This window comes from Leucoraja erinacea, chromosome 5 (genome assembly GCF_028641065.1).
Source record: "Leucoraja erinacea ecotype New England chromosome 5, Leri_hhj_1, whole genome shotgun sequence".
Taxonomy (NCBI): Eukaryota; Metazoa; Chordata; class Chondrichthyes; order Rajiformes; family Rajidae; genus Leucoraja; species Leucoraja erinaceus.
In genome coordinates, this window is record NC_073381.1 from 30,441,214 (window position 1) to 30,459,664 (window position 18,451).

At 41.1% G+C, this 18,451-nt stretch overlaps 1 protein-coding gene across 1 annotated transcript in view; it reads left to right on the forward strand.

Moving 5' to 3' along the window:
- greb1 (growth regulating estrogen receptor binding 1) overlaps positions 1–17,591 on the forward strand; it is a 207,486-nt gene extending 189,895 nt beyond the window's left edge. The window contains exons 33-34 of the mRNA XM_055635321.1: positions 5,220–5,358; positions 6,049–17,591. Coding sequence (XP_055491296.1) covers positions 5,220–5,358; positions 6,049–6,212 — 303 coding nt within the window. The 3' untranslated portion in view covers positions 6,213–17,591. The remainder of the gene's footprint in view (positions 1–5,219; positions 5,359–6,048) is intronic.
- The last annotated feature ends 860 nt before the right edge of the window (positions 17,592–18,451 follow it).

Consider the following 18,451-nt stretch of genomic DNA (forward strand, 5'->3'; position numbering starts at 1 on the left):
TATTATCACAAGTAACAGCATATTTCACGTATGTCACTTCCTAGAGCTTTAATTCCAGCTCTTTTACAAGAACTTTCCAGCCTACAATTGAGAGGAATGTTATTGTCTGGCAAGTGAGGGTGGTTGCATCGGGAAAGTAGAACTTATGTCAGCTCCTTCCCCAACCAAATTCTTTCTTCATCTCATCCTTTCTGACCACAATTTATTTCATCAACTTTCCTTTTGACTAGTGTCATGGCATTGCCTGTCAGAAGACTCAGCAAAAGTCAGCATGTTGAAGATTAATGTCGTTGTAGGATAGGAGAGGTTGCCTTATCATGAGATCCTCGCCATGGAGCTATTATCAACACTTATTTTATTTGCTGCACAAGAAACCTTCGTGGCTGTTTGCATCACATTTTGCTCCGTGATCTTAGTGTTCAACATTATTTGAGTGAGGCTGCTTTTATTTCAAACAAATTTTCTACAAGTACCTATTGAATATAAAAATAAATCTGAAACCTGTCTTCTGAAATACATTTGTATGTAGTTTAATTAGGGATACTGGAAGGCCAAACCTAAAAAGTTAATTTGTTCCCCTTATTATGAACTAACTTTGATTAAGACTTCCTCTCTCGTCCAGTCAATTGCTTGCCAAGTAGCGGGATGAGGGGCAAGGTGGTAGACATAGTCCATACGAACCACAACAAGGCTTTTGATAAGATTGCACATGCTAGGTTCCTCTAGATAAATGTAACTGGCTTGATGATAGGAAACAACAGCGGGTGTTAGTGGAAGGTTGGCTTTAGATTTGGAGATCCATGACTAGTATTGTGCCTCAAATGTTAATGCTGGGCCCTTTGTTGTTGTTCATCCAAATCAATGATTTGGTTGAGAATGTACAAGGCATGATTAGTAAGTTTGCAGATGACTCTAAAATAGATGGTATCATAGATTATCTATTTTAACTTTATTAAAGATTACAGCGGGATCTTGATCAGCTGGGTGATTGAACTTTACTGTGCCCTCCATAATGTTTGGGACAAAGACCCATCATTTATTTATTTGCCTCTGTACTCCACAATTTAAGATATGTAATAGAAAAAAATCACATGTGGTTAAACTGCACATTGTCAGATTTTATTAAAGGCCATTTTTATACATTTTTGTTTCACCATGTAGACATTACAGCAATGTTTATACATCGTCCCCCCATTTCGGGGCACCATGATGTTTGGGCCACATGGGTTCACAGGCATTTGTAATTGCTCAGGTGTGTTTAATTGCCTCATTAATGTAGGTATAAGAGAGCTCAGTACATAGTCTTTCCTCCAGTCTTTCCATCACCTTTGGGAACTTTTATTGCTGTTTATCAACATGAGGAGCAAAGTTGTACCAATGTAAGTCAAAGAAGCCATTATGAGACTGAGAAACAAGAATAAAACTGTTAGAGACATCATCCAAACCTTAGGCTTACTAAAATCAACTGTTTGGAACATCTTTAAGAAGAAAGAGAGTACTGGTGAGCTTACTAATCACAAAGGGACTGAGCCAAGGAAGACCTCCACAGCTGATGACAGAAGAATTCTCTCTATAATAAAGAAAAATCCCCAAACACCTGTCCGACAGATCAGAAACACTCTTCGGGAGTCAGGTGCGGATTTGTCAATGACCATTGTCCGCAGAAGACTTCATGAACAGAAGTACAGAGGCTACACTGCAAGATGCAAACCACTGGTTAGACGCAAAAATAGGATGGCCAGGTTACAGTTTGCCAAGAAGTAGTTAAAAGAGCAACCACAGTTCTGGAAAAAAGGTCTTGTGGTCAGATGAGATGAAGATTAACTTGTATCAGAGTAATGGCAAGAGCAAAGTATAGAGGGGAGAAGGAACTGCCCAAGATCCAAAGCATACCACCTCATCTGTGGGGGTGTTATGGCCTGGGCATGAGTGGCTGCTGAAGGTACTGGCTCGCCTATCTTCATTGATAATACTGTGGCGCCACCCGGTGGTTAGGCTGCTTCCTATGGGAACCCTTGGCACACTGGGGTAGTGTCAAGTGACTGGGTAATGGGGAGAAGGAGGTATCACGAGGTTTAGGGATGTACCCTAGTATAAGTATGCAGCCCCAGGTCAACCCTCCCCCCTATCGGCGGTGCCTTGGAGGGTCCGGAAACCCTGCGTCCGCAGGGAGTTCAACTGCGCCGCCTGTCCTGAACGACCCCGGTATGGCAAAATGGTGTTACTACCGCCATCGCTTGGGTCCCACAGCCCGTCAATGCCACCCGCCCTGTTCGTATCCAGGAAATGCAAGGGGCGGCCACCAGTAGTCGCTGCTGCGGTCGGCCTGAAACATCGCTTCCATGCTTGGGGTCGACACACGGGACGACAGTTCCTGGTTGATAGGACGCGGAGGTTAGCGTTTTACCCCCGTCGGGGGTCGACACTCATTCTGGGCCAACATTCAACCCCGGGTCAGCTTACCGCCATTCGCGTGTGTGTTCTCTTTACTTCAACAATAAAGATATCTTTGATTCACCACGCATGGATTGCTTATTCGCCCGCCATAATACAACTGCTGATTGTAGTAGCAAAATGAATTCTGAAGTGTACAGACACACCCTATCTGCTCATGCTCAAACAAATGTCTCAAAACTCATTGGCCGGTGGTTAATTCTACAGCAAGACAATGATCCCAAACATACTGCTAAAGCAACAAAGGAGTTTTTCAAAGCTAAAAAATGGTCAATCCTTGAGTGGCCAAGTCAATCACCCGATCTGAACCCAATTGAGCATGCCTTTTATATGCTGAAGAGAAAATTGAAGGGGATTAGCCCCAAAAACAAGTATAAGATAAAGATGGCTGCAATACAATCTTTGCAGAGCATCACCAAAGAAGCCACCCAGCAACTGGTGATGTCCATGAATCGCAGACTTCAAGCAGTCATTGCATGCAAAGGATATGCAACAAAATATTAAACATGACTACTTTCATTTACATTACATTGCTGTGTCCCAAATATTACGGTGCCCTGAAATGGGGGGACTCCATATAAACACTGCTGTAATTTCTACATGGCGAAACCAAAATGTATAAAAATGGCCTTTATTTAAATCTGACAATGTGCACTTTAACCACATGTGTTTTTTTTCTATTGCAAATCTCAAATTGTGGAGTTCAGAGGCAAATAAATAAATAATGGGTCTTTGTCCCAAACATTATGGAGGGCACTGTGTTTGCCATACCTCAGCACATGGCAAATTTAGATAAGTGTAAGGTGTTGAATTTTGAGAAAGTCAAACCAGGGAGAGACATTCATAGTGAACTGTGGGGATTTGGGGAGTGTTGTAGAACAGAGGGACCTATGAATACCAATACATGATTCCCTGAACGTGGTGTCACAAGTGGACATGGTGGTGGTTCTGGAAAAATCCTTGAGGTTGTTTTCCCTTCTCTTTCAATATAATTTGAAGATTTGAATCCTATTCCACAAGTTTGTGCCTATAATTCAGTCTCGCGATTTAGTGCGGCATTGGGAGCCTGTGCCAGAAATGCCATTGTTCAGATGTTAAAGTGTCATCTGCTCTCACTGTTGCTCTCTGATTCCCACTGCGTGATTCAACTGAGGAGTGGAGTCGCAGGTAGGCGCGGTGGTTGTCAAGCTGGTCTTCATCAGTTACGGCATTGAGTCAGGATGGATGTTGCAGCTGTTTGAGTGTTGATGAATCCGCACTTGGAATATCGAGCTCAGTTTTGCTCACTGTGCTGTAGGGAAGATGCCATTAATCTGGACGGAATGCAGAAAAGATTTACGAGGGTCTGAGTTACAGAGAGCGTTTGGGCAGGTTCTTTGGAGCACAGAAGGAGAGATACTTAGAGATATAGCATGTAAACAAGCCCTATGGCCCACCATGTCCTTGCTGATACTGGTTCACGCTAGTTCTATGTTATCCCACTTTCGCATCCACTCTCTCTTATAAAGTTGTATAAAATCATGAGGAACATAGGATGAATGCACACGGCCTTTTTCCCCATTGCAGGGGAATCAAGAACAAGCGGACATAGGTTTAAGGTGAGAGGAGAAAGATTTAATAGGAATCTGAGGGGTGGTACATATATGGAATGTGCTGCTGGAGGAAGTGGTTGAGGCAGGTACAATAACAACATTCAAAAGGTATTTGGTCAGGTACATGGATAGGAAAGGCTTGAAGGAATATCAGTCAATCGTGGGCAAATGGGATCTTCCATAAGCAGGGGCGGAAATTGCTATCAAAACATGGGGGGGCACAATTTCTTGGTGGCTGCATGCACAGACACACACACTCACTCACGCACACACGCAAGGTTTCGGAGGCTTTGGCCGTGGACACTGTGGACGGTAACATCGGGAGCTGACCTGCTTGGTGACCGACTCCGAACCCCAGCAACAGCAACTTCGTCTGCCCCGAATCGTGGGGCTTGAATTGGCCCGTTCACGGGGCCTTTCATCACCCAGGCACGGCTTAAAACCGGTCGCGGGATCTTCCATCCCCCGGTGGGGGCTTCAACATCAGGGGCCTCGATGCAGCAATTTGACCGCGGGGCGATGGAAGATCCCGTGGCCGATTTTAAGCCGCGGCCAGCGATGAAAGGCCCCGTGAACGGGCCGATTCAAGCTCCGCTCTTTGATCTCCCTCCTCCAATCACCGCGCTCTATCCTCAATCCCACCCCCTACTTCCACTTCTGACCGACACCTCCCTCCTCCAATCATTGCGCTGAATCATCATGCCTAGCCCCCCCCCCCCCCCACACTGCCTGCTGACCGAAGTCTCTCTCTTCCAATCGGCGCCCTCGATCATCAGTCCCACCCCCACTGTCTTGCGGAAAGCGGAGATTTTGAATACATTTTTTTCACCCAAACTTCAAAATTCAAATTACAAACATGGGGGGAATTGTCCCCCACCTCTCAAAATATAGAGGGGACGTGACCCCCTGTTCCTCCCCGGATTTCCGCCCATGCATAGATGAGCATCTAGGTCAACATCGATAAGTTGGGCTGAAAGGCCTAATTCCATGCTATGTGACTCTAACTCTTTGACATGCATCATTTATGTCTCATGATTATTCTGCCAATTGCAACCAGTGTTCAAAATTGTATTAATTCCCAGATGTTAGCTTGTTATTTTCTTCAATTGTGTAATTTAAAAGCATAAATGATTCCTGAAAATCAAATTGCGGTCTCCATATTTGATATTTCAGATTACAGTTTGCTTTGTGAGCTCCCGTCCTCATTCTTTAAATATCAACTGTTCCGGCCTTGCTTTCAGCGGCCTCCTCCTGTATCTCTGTGACTCATTTGTCACAGCGAGTATTTTGAAGAAATTCAATTTTCTGAAAGGTAAGTCGGGGTTTTATTTAACTTTTCACTTTTGATATTTACATTTTTAAAAGGTAATATGGCATTTTTAAAAGGTAATATGGCATCACTTTTTAAATGCATTTGTTTTATTAATCCAGATTCTTGCAATTATATTCCCTTGGGTTTCCAGAATTGATTATCCTGCATTACTTGAATTAATATAATTAATTGAATCGAGCATGAGAATTAATTCCAATGCTACAAAAAACTCTCGAATATAGGTATAGTGGAAAACATATTATGATAATAATATCTGACATTGTCATGTAGGCTTAAGGAAATGTTGTTCCTTAGCATGGGAGTCAGAAGTCTCAAAAACGAACTGCTTTAGCATTGGCAAGGTTAAAGCTGAGCCTGAAAGCTTTCTGCAAAACATGAAAGATTCCAATAGAATTTTGTTTTCTCATACAGTCTAACAAATTTTATGAGAATCATTATTGTTATCAAAGGCTATAATGCTTGGATGCAAATATTTAATTTTCCATTGTTGAAGTTTGATGTTGCCTTGTGTAAAGATAAATTGTAAATATTTGTGATTTCTAAACTAAATTCAGACATATTTAACACCAGTGCCTTTTGTATGAATACAGGCTTGAATAAGGAATAGTTTAACACAATTTTTACTGTAAACATAATTGACTAATATTACTTACGCATCCATCTGTTTAGGTGCCACACTCTGTGTCATTTGTCAAGATCGTAGTTCTCTTCGGCAGACTGTTGTAAGACTGGAGCTGGAGGATGAGTGGCAGTTCAGGTTAAGAGATGAATTCCAGACTGCTAACTCGCAAGAGGATAAGCCACTCTTTTTTCTGACTGGACGACATATCTGAGGAATGAAAATTCCCCGGTAAAACATACACTACAAAAATAAGCACTCCAGAAATAACACAATTTTGTTTTGAGCTATGAACATATTTCAATGTCTAAACCAGTGGGGTTTTTTTTAAAGAAACTAGGTAGAATGGTACCAAATCAAATGTAAATACATCAAGAAAATTCCTGTAGCCATTCATCTATCTTATGCACTGCCTTAAATTTTTTTTTTTAAGAGAATTTTTGAAATGTCTTTACTTGCCTGAATTTGAGACAGATGGTTAACTTCAATATTTGATATACCTTAGACTAAATGATTTTACATTGCATCTGGTTTAAAACATCAAGGCTTGAATCTCAGCTCTGCTGTTCGAAAGGAAATCAGGAAGTGGGCCCTCCTGGCCAGTTACTGTGCTAGTTTGTGGCAAATCTGCACTTTAGGACCACTGAACTGTGAGAAGAAAAATGAGTCACTGAACTCTCAAGTAACACCTCAAGCACTATCAATCCTGATGGATATGGCATAGAGTCGTACGTAGACTAAGAATCATTCCTTCCAATAATTTCATTGCAATGGTGTTGTTCAGTTTTAATTTAGAGATGCAGCATGGAAACAGGCCCTTTGGACAAACCAAGTCTGCGCCGACCAGCGATCACTAGCACTATCCTACACACTAGGGACAATTTTATGATTTTTTTTGTACCAAAGCCGATTAATCTACAAACCCATTTGAATTGTGTGAGGAAACCAGAGCACCCGGAGAAAACCCATGCATCACGGGAAAAACATAGAAACTATGCAGAGAAGTCTCCCGTAGTCAGGATCGAACCTGGGTCTCTGTATGGCAACAGCTCAACCACTATGCCACCATGCAGTTGATGGTTGGAAGTACATTTCCAATTCTATCATTTTAGTTTTATTTCTGCAAGATCTGTGATAATTTCAATTAGATATGAGCAATTTGAATACAAAGCCTGAATTTATAAAAATGTACTGCCTCCTAAATTGTAAGCTTTTTTTTTGTTATAAATGCTACATCCCTCAGACAGTTAGCAACATAAACATGTGGGAATTAACTGAGATCGAGAAGTCATACTAAAAACTGGCAGTCAGTTTTGGTATCTGCTGTTAGAAAACTTTTTTCCATCTTGACAAAATAATGCAGAGATTGGGATATATTTTTAGGCCTAAAAAGTTGAATTATTCCTATTTAAGAAATTGTTGCCCAATTTCTGGAGTGAATTCCTTGATCATGTTGAAGACAACATGAAAACGCTCTTTGTGAGCTTTGTCTGACTGACTGAGGAGTACAATACATTGCTAATAAATAATGAAGCCTATATCTTCCATCATTTGCTGCTTTAGTGTTGTAGCTCATTGCAAGATCATACCTTGGTTTATCCACCTTACTCCTCTGGCAATTTCTCTTCCATTGAGTACCATAGAAACATAGAAAATAGGTGCAGGAGTAGGCCATTCAGCCCTTTGAGCCAGCACCGTCATTCAATATGATCATGGCTGATCATCTAAAATCAGTACCCCGTTCCTGCTTTTCCCCCATATCCCCTGATTCCTTTAGCCTCTAAGTCCAACTCTCTCTTGAAACCATCCAGTGAATGTCTTATTTCATGTTTCCACCTTTTTGTAACCTGACTACCAAATACAAATTCTCACAGAAGTATGTTCATTGCTCTCTTCCATCAGCCTCTGCAAAATCAAACTCAATTCATTTTTCTTGATCCTCTAAAATTAACTGCCCTCCTACCATCCCACAATTTCTCCCTCCACATAAACCCCCATTCATATTTTCATATGTTCACATTGTTCACAAGGCCATCTCAGATCACTTCCTTATATTGCTCTCATCCTTATGCTAATTCTAGGTTTCCTTCAGGACAGAGGAAGCTCCCCAGTTCCTGAACAACTTTACAATTCCAAATGTGTGGCCTTGGGCTGTTCATTGACCATGTGATATCTGATGTTAATGATCTACACAATGAACATGTCAATTCCATCTTTAATTAATTAATCCATATTAAAAAAGTATTAGTCCTCATCACCCTTCATTACCCTATTTGTTCTCACCCACCATTACCACAAGTATAGGCCTCATCTGTACTTCATTAGGTCCAAGGGGATTAGAATTCATTTGTTTTGGTTTAACAAATGGTTTATTCATCCATGCACTTATAGTTCAATCAGGGTCAGGCTGAGGAAGTAGTGGACTAGATTCAAGCTATTAAGGTGGAGGAGTTAAAATAAGACAAGCTTTAGGGGTAGGGATACTATATGGTTTCCTGTCAGTTCCCTCCAACCATCTAGCATCAAAGTAAAACAATATATTCTCATCTGAGGTAATGCCTTGAATTCATTTGATGAGTACCTGGCAGGCAGATAGTTCTTGTTTCCTTTTGTCATAATTTCTCCTAATTCCCAAGTTGACGTGGTAAAGTGACAATTGTTCTATTGTATTCAGATCCCCAGTATATTTCTGCAACATTTGTTATTCATTCTGTTCCATGCTATTTCCCTGCATTTTAACTGCATTCATCTTTGATTCTAAGCCAAAGTATTTAGTGTCAGGCCTTGTGCATAAGAAATTCAGATAATCATCGCAACATTATTTCGTAACATTTCTGTGAAATGTTAATTCAACTTTTGTTTGCCATCACTCTATTAGTTTAGACGACACAATATGACCATTATATCTGAAAGGGAAATATAATAGCTGGCAAATACAAAGAAAATACTTGACTGATGCATTATAACATATTAAAAAATAAAAAAGGCACTATTATTTTGCCTCCTATATGTTCCTTGGCATTTATTAACTGAAATTGGATCACACCTTGCCACTCCAATTACATTTCCCCACCCAACAGTGAGAAATAGTTCTTGTTACTACCAGCTGTGGGGATCCCATTGTATTGTTACTTGATTTAGATTGCTCCTCCAATTTCTTGCTTATTCCTACCCTCTGTCCTGGATTCCTGCTGCCTGGTGCATTTTTCATAAATTTTTGGCAGGTTATTTTGACATTGAGGTAATTGCACAAAACCCAAATTATCGTCATTATTCAGATTATTTGCGTCAAGTGTTACTGGTTAACAGCCTAAATTTAAAATCCCATATCCGATTTTGTTCTCTTGTAGACAGTCCTGTAAAGGACCATCTTGGTAGCTTTGATGTCAACTAAGATTTGATGAGCTAACAGTACAATATGGATATCAAAGGTATGCGTGGTTTCCAAGTGAGCTAAATGCTGGTCTTGTACTCTTCCACAAACTCATAAAACTATATAAAAAAATTACTTCAATATAAAATTACTGCTTGGACCTGTATCAGAAGTAAAGAGTAGCGGCTGGCAAAAGGATTTTTTAATACACTATTATTCCCTGTGGTCACAAAAATATCCAAAATGGCCATTGTGATGAGCCTTTCCTATAAATTAATTTATTTTGTTTGGTACCAACTATATCAGCAAGACAAACATTAGAAATTCCTTAAAGGCAGAAAAAGGTGATACTTGCTTTATGTTTTCAGAAGTACAATCATTCCGTTTTTAAAATCTTTCTAATGTAAATATTTGAAGGCCTTTTCTGACTTCTAGGTTTGACGTCTTTGGGGATTAAAGTCCATATTTCTCACAAAATATTGAATCAGTATTTTTTTTTAATTGTTGGGATGAATCTATTGCAGGACCTTTTTGTAAACATTTCATTTTATCAAATCATTACCTTTTTTACAGAGTGAATTTTCTATTTATAAATATATTTGTTTCCAAGAACAGTGTTAAAGTAATTCCAGCATGAAGGTTTGATTATTTTTTAATTGCTGCTGATGCTACTGATGGGTTTCATATATTAACAAGCAACATGTGTATATATATAACCAAAAAGGTCCTTTAATCATACCTTGTGCTCAAGCAATTTACATTCATGGCACATGTTTGAATATGAGCTGTGATACAGTCATGATTAATGGGGCCTCGTGTCTCACTGCCTTAATATTTGTATAATTTTGTGAAAGTAATTCAATGTGCACAACAGAAAAGAATCACTGCTTTTATTTATGGAATTTTAAGTGTTTAAATGTCGCTTAAGATTTGACAATTTAAAAAAAACATGTTCTCCAGATAATCTGCATTCTTATGAAGAGTGCTGATGCTTTTAACTTGTCTAAACCCAATGTAAATTTAAAGATTGTTGGATAAATCACAACATCTACATGAACATATGAATTGGGTGCATTGGCCCCTCAAGCCTGCTCAGCCATTCAAACAACTCAAATCCACATTGATCTCCGATTGTGGTAACCCTTCATCCTTTTGATTATCAAGTATCTATCAACTTTTGCCCTAAACAATAATCAAAGGCTTCCCTAAAGACCATCAACCCTCAGAAAAATAAAAAAATCTACCACGTTCTGGGTTAAATGTTGAACTGTTCTGAATCCACTCACAACACATCCACAGTCTCTCTCTCCAGCCCTTAGGAGTGCATGTGCTTCAGTAAGACCCCACTGCCTCGTCTAAACTCCACTGTATATTAAGCCTAATCTGGCCACTCTTTTCTAATAAAACAAACCACAATTGGAAGTACTAATCCAGTAAACCCTCTCTGAATTGAAAAGCACTCTATGAAACATGGACATTACTAATTATACGGTATATTATTTATCCTTATTGCCCCCAAACTGATGAGGCAGCAGAGTCCACACACTGGATCTGCAGTCATAAATGGGTGGGGTCAGTAAAGATGAGGATTTCCTTCTTATGAAGGATGTTGGTGAACCAGAAAGAATTTTACTACAATCCAGTAGTTTCATGATTCGTGTTGCTGAAACCAACTTTTGTGTCAAATTCTGGAAGGATTTGATTGCTCGAAGTTAAAATCCCCCTGCTGCCTTGGGAGATTTAAATTCTCCTCTTGGAACCAATGCTCCAGAACTGTTCAGCTAGTACAATAATTTACCCACTATACTAATGTAACAAAAAGCATTGAAAGCCCCTTTGGTTACCATTGGGGTTGCAGGTATTACAGCTGTCTCACAGCTCCAGCAACCTGGCGTTGATTCTGATCTCTGGTGCTGCCCATGTGAAGTTTGCTCACTCTCTGTCACAACATTGGTTTCTCCTTGGCATTCTGGCTTTTTCCTACATCCCACAGACGTGCAGGTTGGTGAGGTATATGGCTGTAATAAATCCACCTTGTATAGATGGCTGTTGGGAAAATCAGGGATTAGTTCAGTTGCATGTGAGGGAAAATGAAGATCAGTGGGGAAATGAGATTTCTGTGGAAGTTGGCATACTGAAAGAGCTGAATAGCCTCCTATTATGAAATTTTGGTCAAAAAAGGCGCATTTAAAAACATTATTTACCTGTGGTAGCAGTTGCACCTGTGGATGCTGCTGCAAATAGCATTTGGTTTAGAGATCTCTCGTGGATACAGTTCCTGAGAGCCAGCATGCAATTCCAGTACGTAGACTCTAGGTAGCAGCAGAGGCACATTTAAACTGTTGGAAGATCACAATGTTCAGTCCAAAGACTGAAGGGGAGGGGGGAATCTTGGATGAGCAAATTCTCAAATAGAAATGTAATTAGATGAACTTTAAAATCACCTCACCTTAAGAGAATAAAACAAGTCCATGTAAAATTTTCTAAAAATGTTCATCCATTAATTTCAGAATGCACAGCCCAGTGACACCCTGCTTGCTCATCTTAATCCTGTATTCTAGTTTATTCCAAGACAGGAAGAGAGATTGGTTGTCAAATTGTACAGTCAACACACACCCCTAGTGAAAGTTCCAATTTTTAATCCACAAACTGATGAGCCTCAATATGACACCTCTTCCTGAAAAGAATAAAGTGCTGGAGCATCTCAGACAACAAGTCTTCTGGCATTCTTCCCTTTATTCCAATCCATCTGAAGGAGGGCTCTGACCGAAGCTTCACGTGTCAATGTTGTCCAGCGATGCTGCCTGACCTGCTGAGTTACTACAGCACCTTGTGTTTTTTTTTGTAATCCAGCATCTGCAATTCCTTGTGTCTACCTGCTTCCTCAAATTAGTGTCCCTAAAGAAAACCCGGTCATTGGTCATTCAATGAAAATTGCTCTCAATGTGCCAACACTAGTCATAAACCTCTGTAGATGTAATACTCGAAGTGAGTATTGTAAATGATGTGAGACTGATGACAATAGATCATTAGATCAAACATAACTTGATCCCTGTTGTACAAGTACAGCATTGGAAGCTGTCAGCCGTCGTGACCTCGTGCAGCATCTGGCTGGCTGCAGGAGGAGGGGAGTGCTGTTATAGCTCTGGTGATGGGGTGGAGTTATTACAGCTAGCAACATGTGGTTAGTGGCTGAACAGCATCAATCTCCATCCTTCCCCTTTTAAATGCAACACACTCGTCAAACATGGGGTGGCATGCACATGTTAAACATATTCCCCATATGTGTCTGGGGGTCGACTCACACGGCCTGAGCGCGTGCGAACCAAACCCGCCCCCCCCCCCATCGATCGAGAAAAGGAGAACGAAGACCAGGAGGCGAGGACGTCCCCGAACCCGTCTGTGGAGACCGAAAGGGGAAGATTTTATGGGTGAGGCCCCGTTGTTAGTGGTAAACGAGAGCCGCGGAGGGGTGGGAGGCATACGGGAGCGAGGGGTGGACGCAGGAGATGGCGACTGGAACTGGAGCGGAGGAGCATATGGACCAGTGGGTGATGGTCGTGGATCTCTCACAGCAAGAAGATGTTGTCTGCTTCTGCGGTAAACAGTTCCATCACAATCAACAATGTACGACCGTGGCTCGTCAGCCGAGTTTATCGCAGTGGCCAAGCGGGAGTGACCAGTCGTGGTGCGAAGGTGGACGACCTGCCCAGGCAGTAGAGGCTGGAGCGGTTTGCTAGAACGGTCATGGGACCGCTTCTGTATGTCTTTCTTCTCTTGGGGTCTCTGGACATTAGCAGGTTTGAGCACTCGGGGGATCAGCTGTTGTTGTGCAATGGGAATCGGAGATCTTGTCAAGCGAGACATCAAGCGTTGAGCCGGTGAGCCCAGGGCACCATCCCGGGCAATGTTCCGGAGATTCAGCAGGTCCAGGTAAATGTCCAAATGTAAAATATACGTGCACGCTCCATCAAGTGCTTTGTGCTTCTGACGGGGCGTTCAGCGAGTCCGTTGCTCTGTGGATACTCTGGACTGCTTGTGATGTGCTGAAAGTTCCATCGATCAGCAAAAAGCTTGAACGTGTGGCTGCTGAACTGGGGGCCATTTTCGGTTTGCAGGCTTACCGGAGTCCCATAGGCAGAGCAGTGTTGTTTCATCTTCCGTATGACAGACTCGGACGTGAGGGAGTGTAGCTGGTCGATCTCGAACCAATTGGAGAAAGAGTCGACGAGAACGAGATAGTGTTTGCCGCACCACTCAAAGATGTCTGCCGCCAGCGACGTCCAGGGCAGTGCTGGCGGGGGTTGTTGTAGGAGGCTGTTGCAGGCGGGGCATGAGGCTACGCGATCCTGGATGTATTTTGCAATCCCCGGCCAGTAAAAGAGATCGCGGGCACGAGTGAGCGTGGCGTCAGCTCCGGGGTGGCCGCTGTGTGCCTCCGTGAAGTACTCGTCTCTTAGCGACGAGGGCACCACCACTTTGTGGCCCTTGACGACGACACCGTCTTGCACAACCAGTTCGTCACGGAAGAGGAAGAACGGCTGCATCGCCATGGGCATGTTGGATATCTTGTCAGGCCACCCTGTCTTGATAACGGACGATAGGACTTGAAGTGTTTCATCGGCGGCAGTGTGTGTAGCCAGGGTGCGTAGCTGTCTGCTGGAGACGAAGTTGACCGAGGACCGTGAAGCTTTCTCGCTCGTGTGGGTGTTGTTTGCAGGAGGCCCGTGGGGCCCGAGAGAGGGCAACGGCAAGGTGCATGTCTTTGCCCTTCTTGTAAGTAATCGTGAAGTCATAACCCTGCAATTGCAGCATCATGCGTTGAAGGCGAGCGGGAGCGGCATGAATGGGCTTATCATGATCCCACTTCTACACCATGTAAATGATGTGAGACTGATGACAATAGATCATTAGATCAAACATAACTATAATCACTGTTGTACAAGCACAGCATTGGAAGCTGTCAGCCGTCGGGACCTCGTGCAGCATTTGGCTGACTGCAGGAGGAGGGGAGTGCTGTTATAGCTCTGGTGATGGGGTGGAGTTAGTAAAGCTAGCAACATGTGGTTAGTGGCTGAACAGCATCAATCTACAAGTATTGTGCCGTGTTCTCCTCTGCCTCAATTCCTCCCCATTGGCTACAAATTATTGCCCCCATCACCAGACCCTCATCTCTCTACTGTACATTTGACTCACTCCACCTTTCGCAACAGGCATTATATCCCATTCCCAACCTGTTCCAGTTATCCATTTGTTTAAGAAAGAACTGCAGATGCTGGAAAAATCAACGGTAGACTAAAATGCTGGAGAAACTCAGCGTGTGAGGCAGCATCTATGGAGCAAAGGAATAGGTGACTTTTCGGGTCGAGACCCTTCTTCAGACTGATGTTATCCATTTGTTCACTTCATTTTCCTCGCACCTCTTCTGACTCATTTCCTCTGACTTCCAGCACCTTTTCTATCCTTCCCATTTATCCCGACCCACATCCTTCTCCCATCACTGTCCTGTCCCCTTTCCCTCTACTCCCCATCGTCCTTCTTTGTACCTCTGCCTCCCCCCATTCCCTCTTGACCTTCCCCACCAAAGTTCCACATCCTACATCATTTAACTTTCCTTCTTCATCTTTGCACACACTTTCCATTCACATTTATCCCCATTGGTTCTTTTCATTCCTCCATCTATACTTCCGCTGCCCACAATCCAAAGAAGGCCTCTGTCCTCCAACATTGATTTGTGCTCTGGACTTTCCGTGTACTCTCCATGCACCAATTTAGCACACTATTCTCCACATATTCTTGATATATACCAGGATAATTTTATTCCCGATTGCAAGTAGTATTCTATTACTTTACAAGATAACTTGATTTCTAAATATTATTAAGAGTCATGTACATAGATGTATTTGCAAATTTTCATTGTTGCTTTCATATTTTATTGAACTATAGCAAAGTACAAAATCGAAAGCCTATAAATACTACAATTTGAACAAACTATCAATGGATAACTCACCATAGAATTGAAAACAGCTTGGTTAAATTATTTTGTTGTAATATTACTTTCTCATCTGACTATAATAGATTCTGATGTGAAATACAGCTAATAAATTAAATAAATTAGATTATTATTCTGCATCATCACAGTGATGAGTTTCCAGCATCACAGTGCACATCATGGGACTCTGTTGATGACTTCAATCCTATCTACTATTCTTTCCAGTCTCATTATTACATTTCAATCACTGATTTAAGACTGTAAACAAATTCCACAGCTGGACTCCGATTTGGAGATAATCATAATCATAATTTATTCGCCAAGTATGTTTTGCAACATATGAGGAATTTAGTTTGCCATCCAGTCATACCAAAAGAGCAACAAGACACACAACTACACAAAAATTTGACATAAACATCCACCACAGCGGCACCTTCCCATTCCCCGCCGTGATGGAAGGCAATAAAGTCTTATCTTCTTTCCTCCAATTGCCCCGAACCATCCACAGTCGGGGCGATCAAAACACCCATGATCGGGGCAGTTGAAGCTCCCACGGCTTGGAGCTCCCGAAGCCAGTCTCTAACCAGAGACAGCGAGCTCCACGATGTTAAAGTCCGTGGGTTGCCGCAGTTGGAGCTCCGAGATCAATCCCTGGCTAAGGGATCGCGAGCTCCATGACGTTAAGTCCACAGGCTCTCATGGTTGGATCTCCCAAGGTCCCAGCAATAGGCCGCTAGCTCCACGATATTAGGCCGCAGTGCGGACGGAGATACGACAGAAAAAGTCGCATCTTCGTTGAGGAAAGAGATAAAAAAAGTTTCCCCCACCTCCCCCCACATAACACAAAACTAAAAATAAACTAAAACATACATTTTACAACAAACTAAAAACATGAAGGAAAAAGATAGACCGATAGACCGTCGGCAAGGCAGCCATCGTACGGCACCCCCTGTTTTCTCATTACTAACCTCATGGAAAATAATGTGCAAATTTGTTGTGTTTAGACTTACAGGTTTTTTTGTGCTAGCGTGTACTTCTACATTTGACACTGGAATTGAAATATTTGTGATACTGTTATATTGTACTTTCATTGCCAATTTTCTCTGCTTCAGTGCAGGAATTTCAAAATGTACTCCTATTATAAAATACAAAATGTTTAACAAAGTAGGAAACTGTATATTTAGTAATTCCAAAATATATTCCTGAAATACAGGTATATGAAAATATAAATGTTAATTTTCAGCCACACAATATTTACAAACTGGTAAACTAAAGTTACATTATTTAAGTAAAAGTTGAAAAATTCTGATAACTTTTAAGTGATAAGACGAAGTTTTTTTTACATACAGAATCATACTGTAAAAATGAAGCTATTTAACTTATCTCATCCTTCTGACATTGAAAAAGCTTTACAATTTCCCTTGTTCTTCCCTCTCATCCCTGCAAAGTTTCCCAAGTTTGTATCCAATTCCCCAATGGAAGTCAGTTGAATCTAAAGTGTACAGCAAGGTATGTTTTGCCTTCCAAAAACTCATCAAATATGGCCATTCCACATCAAAGTTGCCATGTTCATTAAATAATTGAATAAATATTTAAATGATATAGAAATAAAATATTAGAATAATTGTACTTTCTAGTCATTACTTATTTGTAGATATGTGGTTAAAATGATAGTCAACTCCTAGCTGTAAATGCCTTTTCTAAAATATATTGCAACTTTGAAATATATGGTATATCTTTAAAGTGGCAAACTGATATTTTTTTCACCAGTAAGCCGTCATATTTTCAGCTTAATAACAAATGCTAGTAGACAACTGTACCATGAAAACTAAACCAAGTCATTCCGTTTGAAAGTGATTTGGTTTGCTCTTGTTTATGCACATGTAACAAGTAGAAAAGCTGTTCTCCAGAGCATGTCAGGATTGTTTTTATAATCTACCTTGGCCCTACAAATGATCGTAGAAAGACGTTTTCTGCAAATGTACGTAATAAGAATGTGAAATGACGCAAGAGAAACTCATCATATCTTTGGAAAATTCTCTATTTTCACGTAATGGACGAAAGCTTGAAATTCCTTTTATTATGTTTACAGTTTCCAGCTCTGGGTATGTGTAAAAGTCCATATGTTGTATTTTGAAAACTTAAGTGTGCACACAAAGTGTATTGTTTGTAATTAATATTTCTGAAAATTAGTTGTCAATGAATAAAATTGTATTGTTTTCCCATGATTATTCTTTGGTTTCTCAAAACACATACAAAAAATATTTGGAAAAATGCTGCAAAATTCACCTTCCTTGAACTTTCTGGAGAATTCTACTGACATTTCAGTTTTCAGCTTCATTAAAAAATGATCATAGAACAAAAATGAGGAGTTTTAGTACCAACTGAAAATTATTCTTGTATTTTAAAACCATTTTTGTGTTTTGATCTATAAATTTGCATTATGTCAATGTTTTCTGCCTGTTTGGTTGACATCTCGTGTGATTGGCACAATGAAAACACAAAAGTTAACGAGATTGTCAGAAATTACAATAACAGCCCTCAAAAAAATGAAGAACTCAAAAATGGGTAAATTACTGTTTGATATTGTCAACTGACAATTATAATAAACTGTAGTGTACATTCCCTGAACTTCTTCATAACTATTACCATTTAACTATAAATATGGCATTTATTTGCCTGCTTTGAAAAAGAACATGTGCTCAACTTAATTATGAACTAATTTGAAATATAATTCTTTGAGATCACAATATATTTTAAAACGCCTTTTCCCAAAAAAAATGTAATTACTACTGATTTAAAAATCAGTGGCCAGGTGTTATAGACCTGTACAGGAAGGTAGACGCTCCCGCCCCCACGAGTCTCGGGCAGATGGGGCTCATCAGCCTGGGAAGGCAGTCCATCTGGGAGAGGGAAAACACTGATTTAAAACCTCCACTGCCTTGTGGCCATATCCAGTCATGGAAAAGGCTCCTAGAGTAAACGTCAAGAAAATCTGGAGTGGGAGCCCCAAAGGCAGTTTGTCGTTGTCTACAACCTCGCACTGGCAGCTCCTGCGACAGCGCTGGTGCCAAGCTGTAATGGCCCT